Source organism: Equus asinus, chromosome 26, assembly GCF_041296235.1.
Source record: "Equus asinus isolate D_3611 breed Donkey chromosome 26, EquAss-T2T_v2, whole genome shotgun sequence".
Lineage (NCBI taxonomy): Eukaryota > Metazoa > Chordata > Mammalia > Perissodactyla > Equidae > Equus > Equus asinus.
In genome coordinates this window covers 23,013,964-23,032,818 of record NC_091815.1, presented here as the reverse complement: position 1 = coordinate 23,032,818, position 18,855 = coordinate 23,013,964, and the positions used below count along the sequence as shown (strand labels likewise).

The 18,855-nt window shown below is 42.7% G+C and overlaps 1 protein-coding gene across 3 annotated transcripts; it reads left to right on the top strand.

Annotated features, from left to right (window-relative positions):
• The first annotated feature begins 1,323 nt into the window (after positions 1-1,323).
• LOC106836143 (zinc finger protein 557-like) lies at positions 1,324-18,473 on the top strand. Of its 3 annotated transcripts, XM_070498500.1 has the most exons (7): positions 1,324-1,485; positions 2,614-2,776; positions 11,390-11,624; positions 11,890-11,948; positions 14,760-14,886; positions 16,360-16,452; positions 16,951-18,473. In XM_070498500.1, exons 4-7 carry the CDS (start codon positions 11,934-11,936, stop codon positions 17,244-17,246), a joined length of 531 nt encoding a protein of 176 aa, XP_070354601.1. In that variant the 5' UTR covers positions 1,324-1,485; positions 2,614-2,776; positions 11,390-11,624; positions 11,890-11,933; the 3' UTR covers positions 17,247-18,473. The 3 variants fall into 3 exon arrangements, with proteins under 3 accessions (XP_070354601.1, XP_044615453.2, XP_070354602.1); XM_044759518.2 differs by lacking the exons at positions 1,324-1,485; positions 2,614-2,776 and having other exon boundaries at positions 11,488-11,624; positions 16,357-16,452; positions 16,951-18,468; XM_070498501.1 differs by lacking the exons at positions 1,324-1,485; positions 2,614-2,776; positions 11,890-11,948 and having other exon boundaries at positions 11,492-11,624; positions 16,357-16,452; positions 16,951-18,468.
• The last annotated feature ends 382 nt before the right edge of the window (positions 18,474-18,855 follow it).

The window sequence follows — 18,855 nt, the reverse complement described above, 5'->3', positions numbered from 1 at the left end:
TTTGTGGCTTTCCAGTTTTCCCAGCACCATTTGTATGCCCTCAGCTCCTTTGTCGAAGATTAGCTGTCCATAGATATGTGGTTTTATTTCTGGGCTTTCAATTCTGTCCCATTGATCTGTGCTCCTGTTTTTGTACCAGTACCATGCTGTTTTGATCACTGTAGCTTTGTAGTATGTTTTGAAGTCAGGGATTGTGATGCCTCCAGCTGTGTTCTTTTTTCTCAGGATTGCTTTAGCAATTTGGAGTCTTTTGTTGCCCCATCCGGATTTTTCTTGGGACTCTTGCCTTTAGAACCTTGAGCTACAAGGTAAGATGACTGAGGCTACTGTGCTGTTAAGAAGCCCAAACTAGCCCACATAGAATGAGCACATGGAGAAATCCTGAGATTACATGAAATAAGAGAGATGTCCAGTCAGCTCCGAGTTGCTCCTTGAACTCCACACTGTTCCAGGTTCAGCTGTCCTGAAAACCCTGAGCCAGAACTGTCCAGCCAGGCTGCTCCTGAATTCCTGACCCAGAGAAACCATGAAAGATGATAAATGACTGCTGTTTGAAACCATTACACTTGAGAGATTGAAGATACAAACAGAAAATGCCAGATCATATATGACAATGGAACTCTGACCCACAAACTGCAGCAACCAGCTGGTTTCCAACCAGGAAACCAAACTCCAACCTCGGCAGCAATCAGTCCAGAACAGTCAGGACTTGGTCAATGACTTCCTTTCCCTATTTTTTGCCTCTGCTTCCAACTCTGGACCAACGAAAGAAAGCCAAATACGGTCTGCAAATCAATCACATAAGATGCACTGCTTCTGGTCAGCCCATCTCCAGCTTCTCTGTACCAGTAACCTCCAGTCAGAGCACACCTGAAGTCTTCCCTTTTTTCACTAGGAAGCTTTCCCACTCCCCAGCCTGCCTTTGAGTCTCTGCCAAACACAAGTGATGGTGGTTGTAATGTCAGTAGTTTGAAACAGCCTAACAGTAACAAGGTAAGACGTCAATTACATAAGTGGCATGTAGAATTTACAAAATATTGTGGAAGAACACAATGTTCAATATATATTTGATTTAAAAAGTAGGTTAAGAAGACAAATATTTATGTGAAAGGATGTAAGCTGAAACATAGCTATGCCTGGATGGAGAAATTACAGGTATATTTTATTCCTGAGTGTAGACGGCGGGTGGAGGCCGGTGTTTGTTTCTGGACTGGTATGTCCAGCCCCGCCAACGGGACGTTCCCAGGTGAAACTCCGAGCTCACCTGAGCTGGCCTCGCCACGCCCCCGCCGCGCCTTGGGGCAGGGCTTCGCGCGCGCCCCCGGCCTGCGCAGGGGCTTCTGGGAGACGTGGTCCAGCGGCCCGCGCCCCCTGGATTTTGCTGGTGCCCCCGCGGTTGGGCCGGGCTGGATCCGCGGGACGGCGGCCCGCGAGGGCCCTGTGGTGGCCTCCGTGCCCAAGACCTCCAGGCGGACGCCTGGAGAGGTGAGTCCTCCAATCTTAGGGGATGAGGGCGGTGGTAATAGCGGGAGGTCTCCGGGTCGCGCGAAGGGGCACAGGGAAACCCGAACGTCCAGGGGTCGCGGAGTCCCGCGGGAGACGCAGGGGGCGCCTTCGTTTTATTGAGAAGGGGGCGTATGGCTGCGACTGTGTCCCCCCAGATCGGTCGGCCCCCATGCATCCCTGGGTTGGGGGGCAGCAGCCAGGGGTCCTTGGATTCGGGGGCAGCCCAGGCCGGGCATTTTGGTTTGGGGAGCAGCTGGGACATTGCAGCCCCAGGTTGGTGGAGTGAGGATAGTGAGGCAGCTTCTAGGGTAGCGTCTGGGGCTGTATGTTCTTAAGTGTGGGGGCGGGAGATGTGTGCATTCTTAGGTTAGGGAAATGGGGGCAGGAGTTAGGAAGTGGGTGCCCCTGGGTTTGGGATGTAGTGGGGGTCATGAGTCTTGGTCTTTAGAGTAATAATGTGTACTGGCATCCCTGGGTTTGGAGGTGTGGCTTGGACTTTGAGGAGGGCGGGCCACAGTCTTCTCTGTATCCCCGCTCCTGTGAGACCACCTTCACCTCTGACTCAGAGGGCTTTTCCGTAAGTGGGTCAAGGGGTGTGTTATCAGAGGGATGGCCAGATTGTCCTGGACACCAGGGTCGGCTGTTCCTCCAGCCAGGTCCTCTGTGGATTGCCAAAGGACTCCCCCTGCTTTGCATCTGAGAAACCCCAGAGCACAAAGAGCTCAGCAGCTTCTCTAAGCTCCCCGGTGTTGTGGAATTAAATGACCTTCCCCTGGGGACTTGTGTCGGGGATGGCAAAGCTGGGAGTATCACACCTTGAATCACCTCCACAGGTATCTGCAGAAGAGGATTCTCCACACCCTTGGCCAGAAGGGCTCTAGAGGGCTTGTTTCCCCTTTATTGTCCCAGTGGCAGTTTTAGTCCCAGGTGTTAAAGATGGAGGTGTCCCAGCTGTGAATTTGCTATCACGGCTTGACCCCTGAGTCACAGGCCTGGCTGAATCTCTGCAAAGCCCCTCTGAGTGCAGTGGTTGTGGGATGCGCATGCCCTAAATTCTCTGTGGTTCTGCTGGTCGAGGTTGGCTCCTGACTTTTATTTTCCTTTTAGGTAAGGGTGGATCTGCAGACACCGGGTATCAGGACTTCTGGCATGTGACTCCGTCTTCTTTACCCCCAGCTCCTTATTCTGCCCTTTTGGGAATCTGCTGGCCTTGAGAGATCTGTGAAAAGAGGAGAAAATGGCTCCCGGGTTCCTGGCAGCAAGACTCCCAGTGAGTGGGATTTACCCTCTTTCATGCAGGAATCCCTGTCCCCAGTTAGGTGACGTGTTTGTTCACTGCCTTGCAGAGCCCTCGAAGGATCTAAGGCAAATGTGAATCATGGCACAGCTTTGGGAAACTCCAGGGGAAAGCCCACTCTCCCTCCTCAGTTCCCCGCCACTACCACCCCTGCTACCACATCAGAGCCCTTGGCACGCCTTCGCCTTTGCTTTCCATTGATTTAGTCCGCAGTGGTTCAGCCTCTCTTGCACATGCCCTAGTCTGTGCTCTGTACATTGGGAAATGCTGTCTTTTCTTGAGGGCTTGTAGGTCTTGTGAGATTTGTTTTGTTTTTTCCTTACTGCAATGGATTTTAAAATTTAAATAGTATCAAGTTTACAGAAGAATTTAAAGAATAATACAAAGAACTCCCATATGCCCTTCACTCGCATTCATCAATTGCCAACTTTTTGCCTCAGTTACTTTATCATTCTGTCTCTGTGTGTATATTTACCATTTTATGCATCATTTGAGGATAAGTTGCAGACGTCATGTCTATTACTGCTAATTACTTCAGCATGCATCTCCTAAAAACAAGAACAGTCCCTTAAATAACCGTAGTATAATTTAGAAAATTTAACATTGATACAATACTATTGTCTAATCTCCAACTCATAATCAAAATTTGCCAGGGCCAGCCCCGTGACGTAGTGGTTAAGTTTGCACACTCCACTTCAGCAGCCCAGGGTTTCACTGGTTTGGATCCTGGGCGCAGACCTAGCACCACTCATCAAGCCATGGTGAGGCGGCGTCCCACACAGCACAACCAGAAGGACCTACAACTAGAATATACAAGTATGTACTGGAGGGCTTTGAGGAGAAGAAGAAAAAAAAACAGATTGGCAACAGATGTTAGCTCAGGGTCAATCTTTAAAAAGAAAAAATAATTGCCAATTGTCCTAATAAATTATTTATGGCTTTTTTCCCCATTATTACCTCTCTTTAGTCTTCTTTAATCTGGAACACTTTCTTAACGTTTCTCTGTCTTTATTGATCTTGACATTTTTGAAGAGTGCAGGCCAGTTATTTTGTAGAATGTTCCTCAGTTTGGATTTGTCTGAGGGTCCCTCATGATTAGATTCACGTTATACACTTTTGGTAGGAATAACACAGAAGCTATTCCTCAATGTGTTGTTTCAGATGGCACATAATACTAATTTGTTTCATTACTGGTGATACTAACTTTAATCACTTAGTTAAGATAGGGTGTGCCAGGTCTCTCCACTGTGAAGTTCCTGCTTGGGGGTTGAAGAGGAAGGGAGCAGATCTCTTAAAGCCAGCTGCCACTATCATGTGGACAGCATATTAAAGTGCGGACAGAGAGGGAGTAGAATCTAGCATGGGAGGCAGCCATAGAGCTCCAAGTAAGAGTTGATGGTGTTCTGGACCAGAATAGCAGTGGAGATGGAATGAAATGAAAATGTTCGAGAGCTATTTAGGAAGTAAAATCAGTGGGATTAGGTGATTAACTTAAGGAAGTGTCAATACCTAGACTTCTGGGTTTTGCAACTAGATGAATGGTGGTATGATTTTCTGAGATAGGAAATAGAGAGGGCACCAGATTTTGGCAAGTATGTGTGAAAATGGGGAATCAGGAAGTGTGTCCATCAGGATCCCAGAAGGAAGCAGATAACATGCTCAAGGGATGGCTGAGGAGACCTTCATTAAGGGACTATTTAAAAGGGTTTCAGAGACCATTGTGGGATGGTTTCAGTGTCCCTGAATCAGCAACAGAATGGAGCCCTTACCACCACAGGCTGAAAGGGCCAGGAAGGAGCGCAGTTCTTGGAACCTGGTTTCTTCTTTGACCGTTTGGTTATTTAGAAGTACATTGCTTAATTTCCACGTATTTGTGAGTTTCCTAAATTTTTTTCCTGTTATTGATTTCTAGTGTCTTCCATTGTGTTCAAAGAACATAAACTTTGTACTATTTCTATAATTTTAAATGTATTGAGATTTGTTTTATGGCCTAGCTTGTGGTTCATCCTGGAGAATGTTCCATTGTGATTGAAAGTTCCAATATACTTGAAAAGAATGTATATTCTGTTGTTGTTGGATGGAGTGTTCTATACTTGTCTGTTACGTCTAGTTGGTTTATAGTTTCGTTCAAGTCTTCTATGCCCTTGTTGATCTTCTGTTTAGTTCTATCTATTATTGAAAGTGAGATATCAAAGTCTCCAAATATTATTATTGAATTATCTATTTCTTCCTTCATTTCTGTCAGTTTTTGTTTCATGTATTTTAGTGCCCTGTTACTAGATGCATATATATTTATAATTGTATATATTCCTGATGTATTGAGCATTTTACCATTATAAAATGTCCCTCTTTGTCTTTAGTAACAATTTGTGTTCAAAGTGTATTTTGTGTGATCTTAGTATAGCCACTCTAGCTTGCTGTGCTTGCCATTTGCATGCTTTTCCATCTATTCCTTCTTTTTACGTATAATCAGCTTGTATCTTTGAAACTGAAGTGTGTCTCCTGCAGACAGCAAGTAGTTGGATCGTGTTTGTTTTTGTAATCTAGTTGGACAATCGGCCTTTAGATCGGATATTTTAGTCCATGCACATTTAATGTTGTTATTGATGTAGTTGGATTTACATCTGTCATTTTACTTATGTTTCTCTATGTCTTGTGTCTTTTAGTTCCTCTATTCTTCTTTCAGTTTTGTTTTGCATTAAGTGGATATTTTCTAAGGTAGCATTTTAATTTCTTTAGTTATTCATTCACTGTATTATTTGAGTTATTCTTTTGTTGTTGCTCTGAGGCTTACCATACACATCTTAATTTATCCAAATCAGCTTTCAATTTATACTAGCTTAATCCTAGTGATGTATAGAAACCTTACACCTTAATAGATCCTATTTCCTCTTCTCCCTTCTTGTCCTATTATCGTTATGCATGTTACATCTCTTAATGTTACAAACCCATCTGGAATAATTTACTGTCTGTAAGAATTTACTTTTCCATCTGTAAGAATTTCTTAAGTCTGATACAGCTTTGCTCCTACTCACCTTCTCGGTGGTGTTATTGGCATAAAATGTATCCATGTTACATTTCTGTATGTTATAGGGCCAAGAATTCTTATATGCATATTATTTAACTTGATTCCTTTTTAAATTAGTTAAGACAGGAAAGGAGAAAAATATGCTCTTAAACTTTTTTTATAATTCCATAGTTACCTTTACCAGGGCTCTTTGGTTTTTGCGTGGATTTGAAATACCATCTGAGGTCACTTGCTTTCAGCATCAAGAACTTGCCTTAGTATTTCTTGTGAGGCAGTTTGCTAGCAACAAATTCTCTCAGCTTTTGTGTATCTGGAAAAGTCTTTATTTGGCCTTCAATTTTGAAGGATAACTTTGTTGGATATAAGATTCCTAGGTAACAGTTTTTTACTTTGACCACTCTGAATATTTTATCTTGCTGCTGTCTGGCCTCCATTATAACAGCCGGTCTAAAAGCTGTTAATCTTATTTTGGTTCCTATGTTCGTAATGAGTAGTTTTCTTTTGCTGCTTCCAAGATTTTCTCCTTGTCTTTGACCTTCATCATTTTTACTATGATGTGTCTGTGGGTCTCTTTCCATTTAGCCTACTTGGAGGTAATTGAGCTTTCTGGATGTGGAAGTTAGTGTTTTTTGATAAATTTGGGGAGTTTTCAGCCATTATTTCTTCTAATATTTTTCCTGCTTCACTATCCTCCTTCTGGTACTCCCATTACTTGTATGTTGGTGTGCATAATGGTGTCCCACAATTCTTTGAGGCTGTCTTCATTTGTCTTCATTCTTCGTTCTCTGTGTTCTTTGGTTTGCATAATCTCTATAATCTATCTTCAAGTTGGCTTATTCTTTCTTCTGCCAGTTCTTATCTACTGGTGAGCCCCTCTGCTGAATTTTTTATTTCAGTGATTGTACTTTTTGACTCTAGAATTTTCATTTGTTTTTTTTAATTTATGTCTCTTTATTGTTATTCTCTATTTGGTGTGACGTTGTCATCATATGTTACTTTACTTCTTTTTTTGTTATTATAAAAAACACATAACACAATCCAGCAATCACGCTCCTTGGTATTTACCCAAAGGAGTTGAAAATGTATGTCCAGACAAAAACTTGCACACACACATGTTTTGAGCAGCTTTATTCATAATTAGCAAAATTAGGAAGCAACCAAGATGTCCTTCAGTAGGTAAATGGATAAATAAACTGTGATACATCTAGACAATGGAATATTATTTAGCACTAAAAAGAAATGAGCTATGGAGCCATGAAAAGACGTGAGGGAACCTTAAATACATATTACTAAATGACAGCCAATCTGAAAAGCTACATACTGTATCATTCCAACTATATGACATTCTGGAAAAGGCAAAACAATGGAGACAGTAAAAAGATCTGTGGTTGCCAGGGGTTTGCAGGGGAGGGAGGGGTGAATAGGCAGAGGATTTTTAGAGCAGTGAAAATACCCTGTGGTACTATGATAGTGGATACAGGTCATCATAAAGTTGTCCACATCCATAGACTGTACAACACCAAGAGTGAACCCTAAGATAAACTATGGGTTTTGGGTGATAATGATGTGTCATTATAGGTTCACCAATGGTAGCAAATGTACCACACTGGTGAGGGATGTTGATAAAGGAGGAGGCTATGTGTGTGTAGGGGCAGGGGGTAAATGGGAAAGCTCTGTACCTTCCCTTCAATTTTGCCATGAAGCTAAAATTGCTCTAAAAAATAGCCTTTTTTTTTTTTTTGAAGTTTAACAGAGGTTGTCTCCAGGGAGAGAGACGGGAAGAGGCAGACTTGTCATTATATGTACTTTTACACAAATAAACATGCATGCATAATACCTTTTCAAAAGTAAAAATAAAAATTCTTGGAAAGGAAAAGCTCTTTGAACCAACAGGAGTTTAGGAAAGAGAAAGTTTATTTATTTATTTTATTCTGTTACTTTAATATGTAAATAATTTATATTGTCTATAGTATTATTCATTCTGAAAGAAACTTTACAACCCCTGTGATGGAGTACAAAGAAATAGCTTTCAGGTTCAAAAGGCTGTCACTAAAAGTAATTCTATAGGGGCTGGCCCCGTGGTGGAGTAGTTAAGTTTGCGTGCCCTGCTTCGGCAGCCCACGGTTTGGCTGGTTCAGATCCTGGGTGCAGACATGGCACTGCTCATCAAGCCATGCTGAGGCAGCATCCCACATGCCACAACTAGAAGGACCCACAACTAATAATATACAACTATGTACCGGGGGGCTTTGGGGAGAAAAAGGAAAAATTAAATCTTTAAAAGTAATTCTACAATCAACAGAATCCAGTTTTTTGGTTAGCTGGGTTGATATGGGACAGCATATTCTTCTTCTGTCTGGATATCTTCACTTGAGTATCTTACAGATTTTGAAATCCAACACATTCAAAATAGAAACACTTATTTTTCACCTTTAACACACACTCCTTTCTGTTTACCATCTCAGTACAGAGGTGCCCAAGCCAGAAACTTGGGCATTTATCATTTCTTCCTCTTTCTGACCCTCACATCTAAATCCTATTGATTCTGCCTCTGTAATGCCCAACAAATTTATCCCCATTCCCCATCTTAGTTGCCAGCGCCTTTGGGCCTTTGCTAACTTTATTTCAGGAGCGTCTATTTGGTCTCCCTGCCTCCATTCTTTCCTCCACAGAGAAGTGATAGTTTAGACAGCAGATTTACAAAAATGAAAAGTCTTTTTATAGTAGCCAAACATTGATTAGGAAATTAAATAGTGGAGAAAAGATTCTGTTCACAAAAGCAACAAAAATATCAAACATATTGCCTTGAAGCTAAGAAAAAACATGCAAGATCTTTAAGAAGAAGGCAACAAATTCCCTGAGGGACAAGAACATTATTCGTTGTTCTTAGATTTTAAGAGGTGATTTAAAGTTCTAGATGTATTTGGAACAATGTGAAATGCTTTTAAGGATATTATGCAAAAAATAAATGTTCCAGAACTTGCTGGGAAATACATGCATATAACACACACACAAACTGTTAGCAGTGTCCAGACTATCCCGTCTGTAAAATACACGGACATTCAGTAAGCTGTTACATTCACCCCTCTCTGTGTTGTGGTTTTAGATCTAAATTTCTTTTTTTACTAAGTTAGAAGTACAAAGGAACAGTAGAAAAATTATGACAGCCTTTAAGGTAGCAAGAGTAATACAATCAGGTTTATAAATCAAGAAATGGTAGACTGTCAGGGATCTTGGGTATCTTTCAGTGAATTTACTTTTTTATTTATTTATTTTTTTGTGAGGAAGATTAGCCCTGAGCTAACATCTGCGCCCATCATCCTCTACCGTGCGTGTGGGACACCTCCACAGCATGGCCTGATGAGCGGTGCGCAGGTCCACACCCGGGATCTGAACCCGCGAACCCCAGGCCGCCAAAGTGGAATGTGCGGAACTTTAAGCACTCGGCCATGGGGCCGGCCTGGAGTATTTACTTTCTAAAGGCTTTATAACCTTTATTATAAATGTTAATGAACAAAGTAATTAGAGAACTTTGGAAAATCTAGAAAAAAGAAACTCATAATTCCACCGGGTTTAATAAAAGAATAGGAAGTAGAAAGTAAAAGGCCCCGCATTTCCCCAAAGGTAATCATTGTAAAGGACTTGATGTCTCTTTCCAGACATCTTTTTGCATTTGCTTCTCAACCTACATGGAGGTGTGCACATAATTTTTAAAAATGAAAATATTAATCTGCAGTTTGCATTTTTTCTCCAAACATCGTAACATGAACCTCTTTCTAAGGTAATCTATAATGTTATCTTCTCTGTGAAGAAATTTCAAAAACTGTATTATTGCATAACTTTGCTAACTAGAGTTTCTTAGAATCAGTATAACTTCTTAAATTTTTGCAAAGATTTTTTTTTCTGAAGAAGATTTGCTCTAAGCTAACATCTGTTGCCCATCTTCCTCGTTTTCTTTTCCTCCCCTAAACCCCGGTACATAGTTGTATATTCTGGTTGTAAGTCCTTCTAGTTCCTCTACAGCCACCGCCACAGCACAGCTGCTGGTGGGCAAGTGTTTGGTTCTATGCCTGGGAACCAAACCCAGGCTGCTGAAGCAGAGTGCCCTGAACTTTAACCACTAGGCCGTCAGGCCTGGCTCAAGAAGGATTTTTTGAGTGAGATGTAAATTGTATACAATAAATTGTACAAATCTTAAGGCGCATCTTGATGGATTTTTACATATACGTGCACACCAATGAAACCACTACCCAAATAAATGCATAGAATATTTCTGTCACAGAGTTCCCTTTGTGCCCCCTCCCCATCAGTTTCCCCCGTAGGCAACCACTGTTTCTGATTAGTCTTGTCTATTCTAGAATTTTGTATAAATACAAATTGTATTCCCTTCACTCAACATAATATCTGTGAGATTCATCTAGCTGTCACCTTAATGTTTAGTTCTTTCATTTCTTATTCTGTAGTCTTTACTCATTTAAAAACAAAGTAGCATAACATTTTGCTTGTTAAACACACTGCTTGTTAAAAATAGAAGAATACAATTGGGTATAAAGTTGAACATGAAATTAGCCTGTGCCAATTTCCCATCTAATGCATTGACCATCGTTTACATCTATGTAAAATTGTCATACTTGAAAAAACTTACCAAGTGCATCTTAACAGAGTTTGGCTGCTTCCCTGTGAAGTTATATTACAGTTGTCTGTCTTTGTCAGTATGTACGGAGCTGCCTTCTTCTTCAGCAGGTACTACGTGTCGTGTGGTCAGGGTGGATGTACTTTCAGAGGATTACAAATGCTGCCACAGTAAATACCTCTGCACTCATATCTTCATGCGCTTGGGCAAGTTTTTTATGTAGAATTGGAATTGTGGGGCCAAAGGTGTTCTGTATATTAAAAAACATTTTTTAGGGAACTGAATTTTTTTTATTGAGAATTAGCTGACACATGATAAACTGCACATATAAAGTGTTTGATTTGCTATATTTTGACGTTTGTGCACTCATGAAACCATCATCTCAATCAAGGTCATGAATGCACCTGTCGCCCCAAAAGTTTCCTTGTTCACATTGTAGTCCCTGCTTCCTGACCTCCCTGCCCCTCAGTTTGATGGGTATGTCAGATTACTCCCCCCAAGAAGGCTGTGCCCATTTATGTTCTCACAGCACATGGGAATTATTGTTTTCCCATGGTCTCACTAGTGATAAGGTTTTCAGATTTTAAAACATTTACTGATTAATAGTAAAAAAGATAAACTCAAGAATTTGACAGGTTCACTTTTTGAGATTGTGAATTTATATCCCAAAGTGGGAGGTTTCGAGGAAAGCCTCATGGAGGAGGCTCATTGCTGCCTTGTGACTTGATCAACCCGTGAAGCTACAGTCCAAGGGAGGTCAGGTCTGGGTGCCCTGAGGAAGTAGGGCCATGCCTTGCACACGGTAGGTGCTTAATAAATGTTCGTTGCCTTAACTGTGCTTTAGTCTAGTTAACTGTGCTCTCGCTTAGACTGAGAGGTCCAGGAGCCAGCCTGATGTCTGGGACGTCTCCTCTCCTGCCTACAGGAAAGCAGCTGCCTGAGCAGGAAGGCAGCAGGGGATCCCCGCCACACAAGAATTCCATCTTGGGCGGAGACGACACCTCCAGAAACTCCCTCTGGATGTTCCAGGTGGGGTGTGGAGAGGCTGAAGAGAGATCCCCCAGCACAGCCCTGGGGCTGAGGGGATTCCCCTCCTAATAGGGAGGGCAAGATATGCGAACGTGTGGAAGTTGGAGAGACGGCGAAGGCTGAGGAGAAAGGTGAGAGTTAAGGCATCACCAGGCGCATAGTGGGTATTCGGTAAATTTTTGGAAGGAGGGAAGAAGAAAGAGTCTGGGTTCGAGGGCCACCTATAAAAGTGGAAAGAAAGGAAAAGACATCCAGGGGAGGGCATGTCAGGTAATGATAAACAAGACCAATGTCACCAGCTGAACACAATGTGCCCCCTTCTCCCATCTCGATGACTAAGACGCTGGTCTGCTTCAGTGAGCCAGGTTCGGTTCTCTCTGCTTCTTTCTTCCCCAGCACTGCCTTGTGAGGGCTCTGCCCTCCCTCAGGAAGAGGAGAAAATGCCCGAAGTACAGGTAAGTTGCAGTCCACCTTCGCTCTCTGGAAATATCACCCCCATAGCTCATTTTAGGGGCTGGGGAAGGAGAGCAATGTAACACACATAGCATGCTGGCCCTGGGCTAGACATATGTTACTCCATTTTCTCTATTTAATCCTCAGAACGGCTGTCTGAGCATTGCTGGTAGGAGTGCAAAATGGTATAATATACTTTGGAAAACAATTTCAGAGTTTCTTATGAAATTAAATACATACTTACATTGACCCAGAAACCCCATTGTTGGTATTTACCCAGGAGAAATGAAAACATATGTCCACACAAAAATCTGTATGTGACTATTCATAGCAGCTTTATTCATAATCATTCCAAACTGAAAACAACCCAAATGTCTATCAGCTGGTAAATGGATAAACAAAATGTGTTAATCCATATAATTAAGAACTACTCGGTAATAAAAAAGAAGGAACAAACTACTGATACCTATAACAACATGAATGAATTTCAGAAGCATTACACTGAGAAAAATAAGCCAGAGACAAAAGAGTGTTTGCTATATAATTTCACGTATATGAAATTCTAGAACAGGTTAAATTAACCTATACTGACAGCAGATCAGTGGTTGTTGGAAGAGGGGCAGGGATCAACTGGGAACAGCATAAGAGAACTTTCCGAGGTGATGGAAGCGATCTATATCATGACTGGTGTGTGAGTTACACAGGCGTATCCTTTTGTCAAAACTCATTAACTGGAATACTTAAGATTTATGTAATTCACTATGTGTAAATTGTACCTAAATTAGAAAAAATTTGTACACAGAAACAACATAAAAACAACTTCCTTCTCAAAAAAAAAATCTGTTTGGTGTTGGGGACATGCTTATTTTAGAGAAGAGGAAAGAGGATCAGAGAAGGTAATTTTTTTTTGTCCAGCATAATCTGTTTGGCCTCTTAGACTTTGCACAAAAGCGCCGTCTAGGATGCCTTGCCATCCTGCTCGCCCCCACCAGCTCCCATCACCCCCACGCTGTGAGTCACCAGCTCTCTGGAAACCCCCCTGTCTACATTCTCTATTTCACAGGCTTAACATATATGCCAAGAGACCCGGCTGCTGGGCTGTGACGCTGTCTGTTGTCTGATGCTTGCACCATCCCTTCCTCCCCCTCATGGCTGTTCTAGGCCCTCTCCTCTCTCTTCCTGCTCTGAACAACCCCTCCCCAGGAGGGAACCCCACCTTCCGCACACTATTCTGACTTCCAGTACTGTAGATTCGTTTTGCCTGATTTTGAACTTTATTTAATGGAATCACACAGCATGTACTCTTTTGTTTCTGGCTTTTTCAATATTATGTTGTGAGATTAATCCGTGTTGTGGCATGTAGTTGTCATTTGTTCATTTTCATTTCTGTATAGTGATAGTTTCTAAAACTTTTTGCTTTTAGGATCCCTTTACACTTTTTTTTTTTTTAAAGATTGGCACCTGAGCTAACAACTGTTGCTAATCTTTTTTTTTTTTCTGCTTTTTCTCTCCAAATCCCCCTAGTACATAGTTGTATGTTTTAGTTGTGGGTCCTTCTAGTTATGGCATGTGGGACGCCACCTCAGCATGGCCTGACAAGCAGTGCCATGTCTGTACCCAGGATCCAAACCAGCGAAACCCTGTGCCTCCGAAGCACAGTGTTCGAACTTAACCACTCAGCCACCTGGCAAGTCCCCCCTTTACACTTTTAATAACAACTTTTCTTATGTGGGTTATCAATATTACCATATTAGAAGTCGAAACAAAATTTTTAAATATTTATTAATCTATTCAAAAATAAATCCATTACATGTTAATACCACATTTTATGAAAAATACTTACTTTTCCAAAACAAAAAAATTTATAGAGAAGAATGGAAATGTTTTACATTTTTGGTATTAATTAATAGCTGGCTTAATAGAAGACAGCTGGAATCTCACACCTGCTTCCACATTTTCTCTGTTCCAGGATCACACATCATGTAGCCTCTGGAAAACTCCTTGTATGCTTGTAAGAGAATGAGAGTGAATAAGCCCAATAATATCTTATAATTATTATGAAAATAATTATTAACTTTACAGACCCACCCATCAGTGTCTCAGGGAACCTCAGGGGTCCCTGGACCACACTTTGAGAACTGCTACTGAATATTGATCTTTTATGTGACTATACCACCGTTCATATAGCCTTTCTACTGTGGATGTGTGAATGGGATTTGGGGCCCGTAATAAACATTGTTAATACATAATCATCAGAGAGAGGTTCCCTAGATTGCACATTTCCTTACTGTTAATACATGTCTTACACCTTATCACACAACTGTCCACTTCCTTTTCTTGCCAGCTGGAATTCACCACCTCCCTTTCCTCTGTTCACATTCTAACCATCCCACAAGTCTGGTACGTGGCTTTCTCCATGGCACCTGCCTTGGTGGCCCCAGCCCACCCTAGACTCCTCCTCTTTGGACCCTTCCCTGAGTGAATTCTCAAGCTTATTCTCCTGAGTCGTAGAATGTGGTGCAGACAGCACCTCTGGAATTGGGTAGCTTTCGGTGTACTCTGATTGAAATTTGAGTCTTCTCACCAAAGAAACCTTAAGGGTCGGAGAGTTTAGAAATGTGCCTCCTGTATCTTTTCCATCTTCTTTGTAATATAACACAAACAGATGCTTGGATGCGTGCCTAAATTAGCCTAGCTCAGGACCCTGGAAACTGCCAGGACCCCTTAGAGATGTCAGAATTCACTAGTGCTTGTCAGCTACATTCCTATGTGGGAATGGGTGTGTCTGAGGGTGACTCTGTTTGTTGTTTTAGGAGCTGGTGACATTCAGGGATGTGGCTGTGGACTTTACCCAGGAGGAGTGGGAGCATCTGGACCCCTCTCAGAGGCACCTGCACAGACAAGTGATGTTGGAGAACTATGGGAATCTCATCTCCTTGGGTGAGAACAGCATCTCAGTGGTTCAACTGTATGGATTAAATCCTGAGGGGATTTGCATTTGGGGGTCCACGTATTCCAGATCCGTTATGGCAGTGGGGTCAGACTTGAGATGCATACAAGTGCCTGAGACGATGGTTAGAAATGCTGGTTCCTGTCCAAATTAAAGGAGACTAGAGAGACACGATAACTAAATGCGATGCTTTATCCTGGATAAAAATATCCAGGTGAGCCAGCCCTGATGGCCTAGCGGTTTAAGTTCAGCATGCTCTGCTTTGGCGGCCTGGCTTTGGTTCCTGGGTGCGGAACAACATCACTTGTCTGTCAGTATCCATGCTGTGGCGACGGCTCACATAGAAGAACGAGAAGGGCTTACAACTATGCACAACTATGTACTGAGGTTTTGGGGGAGAGAAAAAAGGAGGAAGATTTGCAATAGATGTTAGTGAAGGGTGAATCTTCCCCTGCAAAGAAAATAAAAAAATACGGGAAAAGAGTGCTAAAAGGGACATAATTGAGACAATTGGCATTATTTGCAAATTCACTGTGGGTTAGATAATAATACTGTGTCAATGTGAAGGTTCCTAGCTTTGATGGCTGTACTGTGGTTATGAAGGAGGAAATATATACTGAAGAATTTAGTCCTAGAGAGCCATGGGGCCTGTGACTTTCTCTCAGATGGTCTAGAAGAGAATCCCATGTGTGCGTAGAGAGACTAATAAAGTAAATGGGTCAAATAACAACAGTTGGTGAATACGGGTTCAGGTTCTATGGGTGTTCTTGGTGTTACTCTTTTTTTTTTTTTTTTTCCTTTTTCTCCCCAAAGCCCCCCAGTACATAGTTTTATATTCTTAGTTGTGGATCCTTCTAGTTGTGGCATGTGGGACGCTGCCTCAGCGTGGTTTGATGAGCAGTACCATGTCCGCGCCCAGGATTCGAACTGACGAAACACTGGGCCACCTGCAGCGGAGAGCGCGAACTTAATCACTCGGCCATGGGGCCAGCCCCTTCTTGGTGTTACTCTTGCCACTTTTCTATAAAATCAAAGCTTATCCAGAAAAACCTATGTCCCTGGCTTCTATCACCAGGGCTAGTGCTTCAGTGGATTTGGGATGGAGTCTGCATTTTTGACAAGTCTCTTCAAACCACACTTTGCACAGTGCTTCTCTGGCAGGCACAGAATCATTACTGCCTGTTCAACTCATTGAGAATTATTACTGTGTTACATTGCAAATGGGCCTCTTCACTGACATCCCCTGGAACTCCTGGAACCCTTTTTGTTTTGGGAAATATACGTATATGTATGTCTATATAAATATAGGTAAATTTAAATGTAATATTAATGCGTAATGGATTTTTTCACCTTTTCCAGTCTTCAGAGGACCTTCACGAATACCAAGGGCTAAGATTTGACTTGTGGGAGGGTTCTTGTCCACATCACAGTGCCCTAATCCTTGGGTCTTTCCCCTCAAGCAGGGCATTTGCTGCCCAAGCCAGAAATGATCTTCCATTTTGAACAAGAAGATGATGTGTGGGTGGAAGAAGAAATACCAAGACGCTCCTATTCAGGTGAGAACCAGTCGGCCAGGAGTAAATGCCATCAATAACCCTATGAATCCATGATCAGTGGGTGTCAACTTTAAAAATATATATTATTTGACTTTTTATGCTGATAATTTAATTGAAAATATTTAAACGTTTATTTGATTAGAGATAAATATCTTTTTTAATAAAAACATTAAATGCCCAAGTTCCTCAAATGCTCTTGGTACCAGCCTTACTATCTTAGTGGTTCCTTATTAAAATTTTTGACAGATATTCACTCCACAGTTGTATGAAAGTTATGTTTTTAACTTTTTGATAATTATACTTTGGAAGCATTAACCCATTTGTAGCTCACAGAATTTGACTCAGTGTTTCTAATAGTATTTAGTTTCCTTGACTAATGAGAAGGTCCCCAGTATCTTCTCCTTCCCCTTGAAGCAAAAATGAAAGACCTAAAGCCAGGAGGACGGAGACCAGCAGCCCAGCACTCGTCCACTCAGTGAAGTTTCTTTGTCTTGCCAGGACTTCCTGAGTGTGTCCAGGAGCCCCGTGCAGCCAAAAGCTCTGCTCCCTTTCATCACCTAGTTTTCTTTGTCCCAGGAGTCAGGGATGAGAAGGATAGGATTCTCCCTTGGCCTCCAAGAGAAAAACCCTATAGCTGTCCCCATGGTGGCCAAGACTTCCGACAGCTCAGAAACCTTCTAATTCACCGGCGAACCCATACGGGAGAGAAGCCCCCTCCGTATTATGGGTGTGGAAAAGCGTTCACAGAGAGGACAGCAGACCTTAACCTTCCCGTGCTCCTCCCGGGAGAATAGCCCTCCCAACGTACAGAGCGTTCCAGAGTCTTCACCTTGGGATCTGCCCTAAGAAGGCACAAGAAGGAGCACAGGGGAAAGAAGCCTCACACATGTGAGGAACGTGGGAAGCACTTCAGCCGCAGCTCCAACCTGCCCATCCACCGGCGAGGACACACGGGCGAGAAGCCCTTCTGCTGCTGTGACTGCGGCAAGGACTTCAGCCGCAGGGCAGCCCTGCAGATCCACCAGAGCGTCCACACAGGAAGGAAGCCGCATGCCTGTGAGGTGTGTGACCGGGGCTTCACCTCACGCTCAGCACTGTCACGGCACCAGCAGGACCATGCAGGGGACAAGGCCTAGGTGTGTGACACGTGTGGCCGGGGCTTCAGCCGGAGAGCCAGCCTCTACCTGCACCAGTGTGTCCACACTGGGGAGAGGCCGTTCCACTGTGAGGCCTGTGGCATGCGCTTCAGCTGGAGCAAGGACCTGGGCATCCACTGGAGGGTCCACACAGGAGAGCGGCCCTACAGGTGTGGGGCTTGTGGGAGGGACTTCAGGCATCACTCGGCCCTCAAGAGGCACCAGAGGGTCCACACAGGAGAGAAGCCCTATCCCTGTGCTGTGTTTGGGAAGGGGTTTAGTCAGAGAGTTCACTTGCGGACGCACCAGAAGGTGCACTGTAGGGAGAGGCTGCCCAAATTGGGCTCCATTCATGCAGGTACCTTCCAGAGCCAGGGGGAATGCCAGGGCATGGGTGCTGAGGTGCACGGCATGGCTCAGGCATAATGGTCTATGGCATTTGTGAGTGTGTATACACAAAAGAGCACAGATCACAAGTGTGCAGGTTGATGAATTGTCACAAAGTGAACACACCTGTGTCCACACTTGAACGGAGAAACAAAACATTTCCATCTCTCCCAAAAGACCTCTGCATTTGCCTGTCCATTCTCTACCCCACAAGGGAATTACTCTCCTGCCTTCTAAAGCCTTAGTTTTACAAGTTCTAGAATATCACATAAGTGGAATTACACACTATGTAATCTTTGGTGTAGGACTTTGCTCAACATCTGTAAGAGTCATCCATGTTGTGTGTATTCAGAAGTTCATTCATTTTGTCACTGAGTAGTATTCCTCTGTATGGATGAACCACTGTTTGTCCATTCAGCTATAGAGGGACATTTATATTTGAGTTATTTCCAGGTTTTTGTCATTAGGAATAAAGCTGCTGTGAACATTTGGGTACGCATCTTTGTGTGGACATATACTTTCATTTCTCTTGAGTATACTTGAGTATATACTTAGGAGTGGAATTGATGGGTATTCTAAAACTTTTTAAAAAACTTGTCACTTTTTAAAAAACTGGGCTTATTAAAGTCCTGAAATACATGGTTAATTTTCACTACATGTCAATGTACAGAAAATAATTATGCCATCTAAGAGTGTTATCTTGTACATTGGACTTTTACATGTACTTGGAAAATTTCCAACAAATATAGCAATAGAAGAGTGTAACAAACGTCATGTAGCTTCAACAATCAATTCATGATAAATTTTGTTTCCTCTATTCCAGCCTCCTCCCTCACACTCAATCCTGAAGTATTTAAAGCAGATCCTAGACTAGGATATT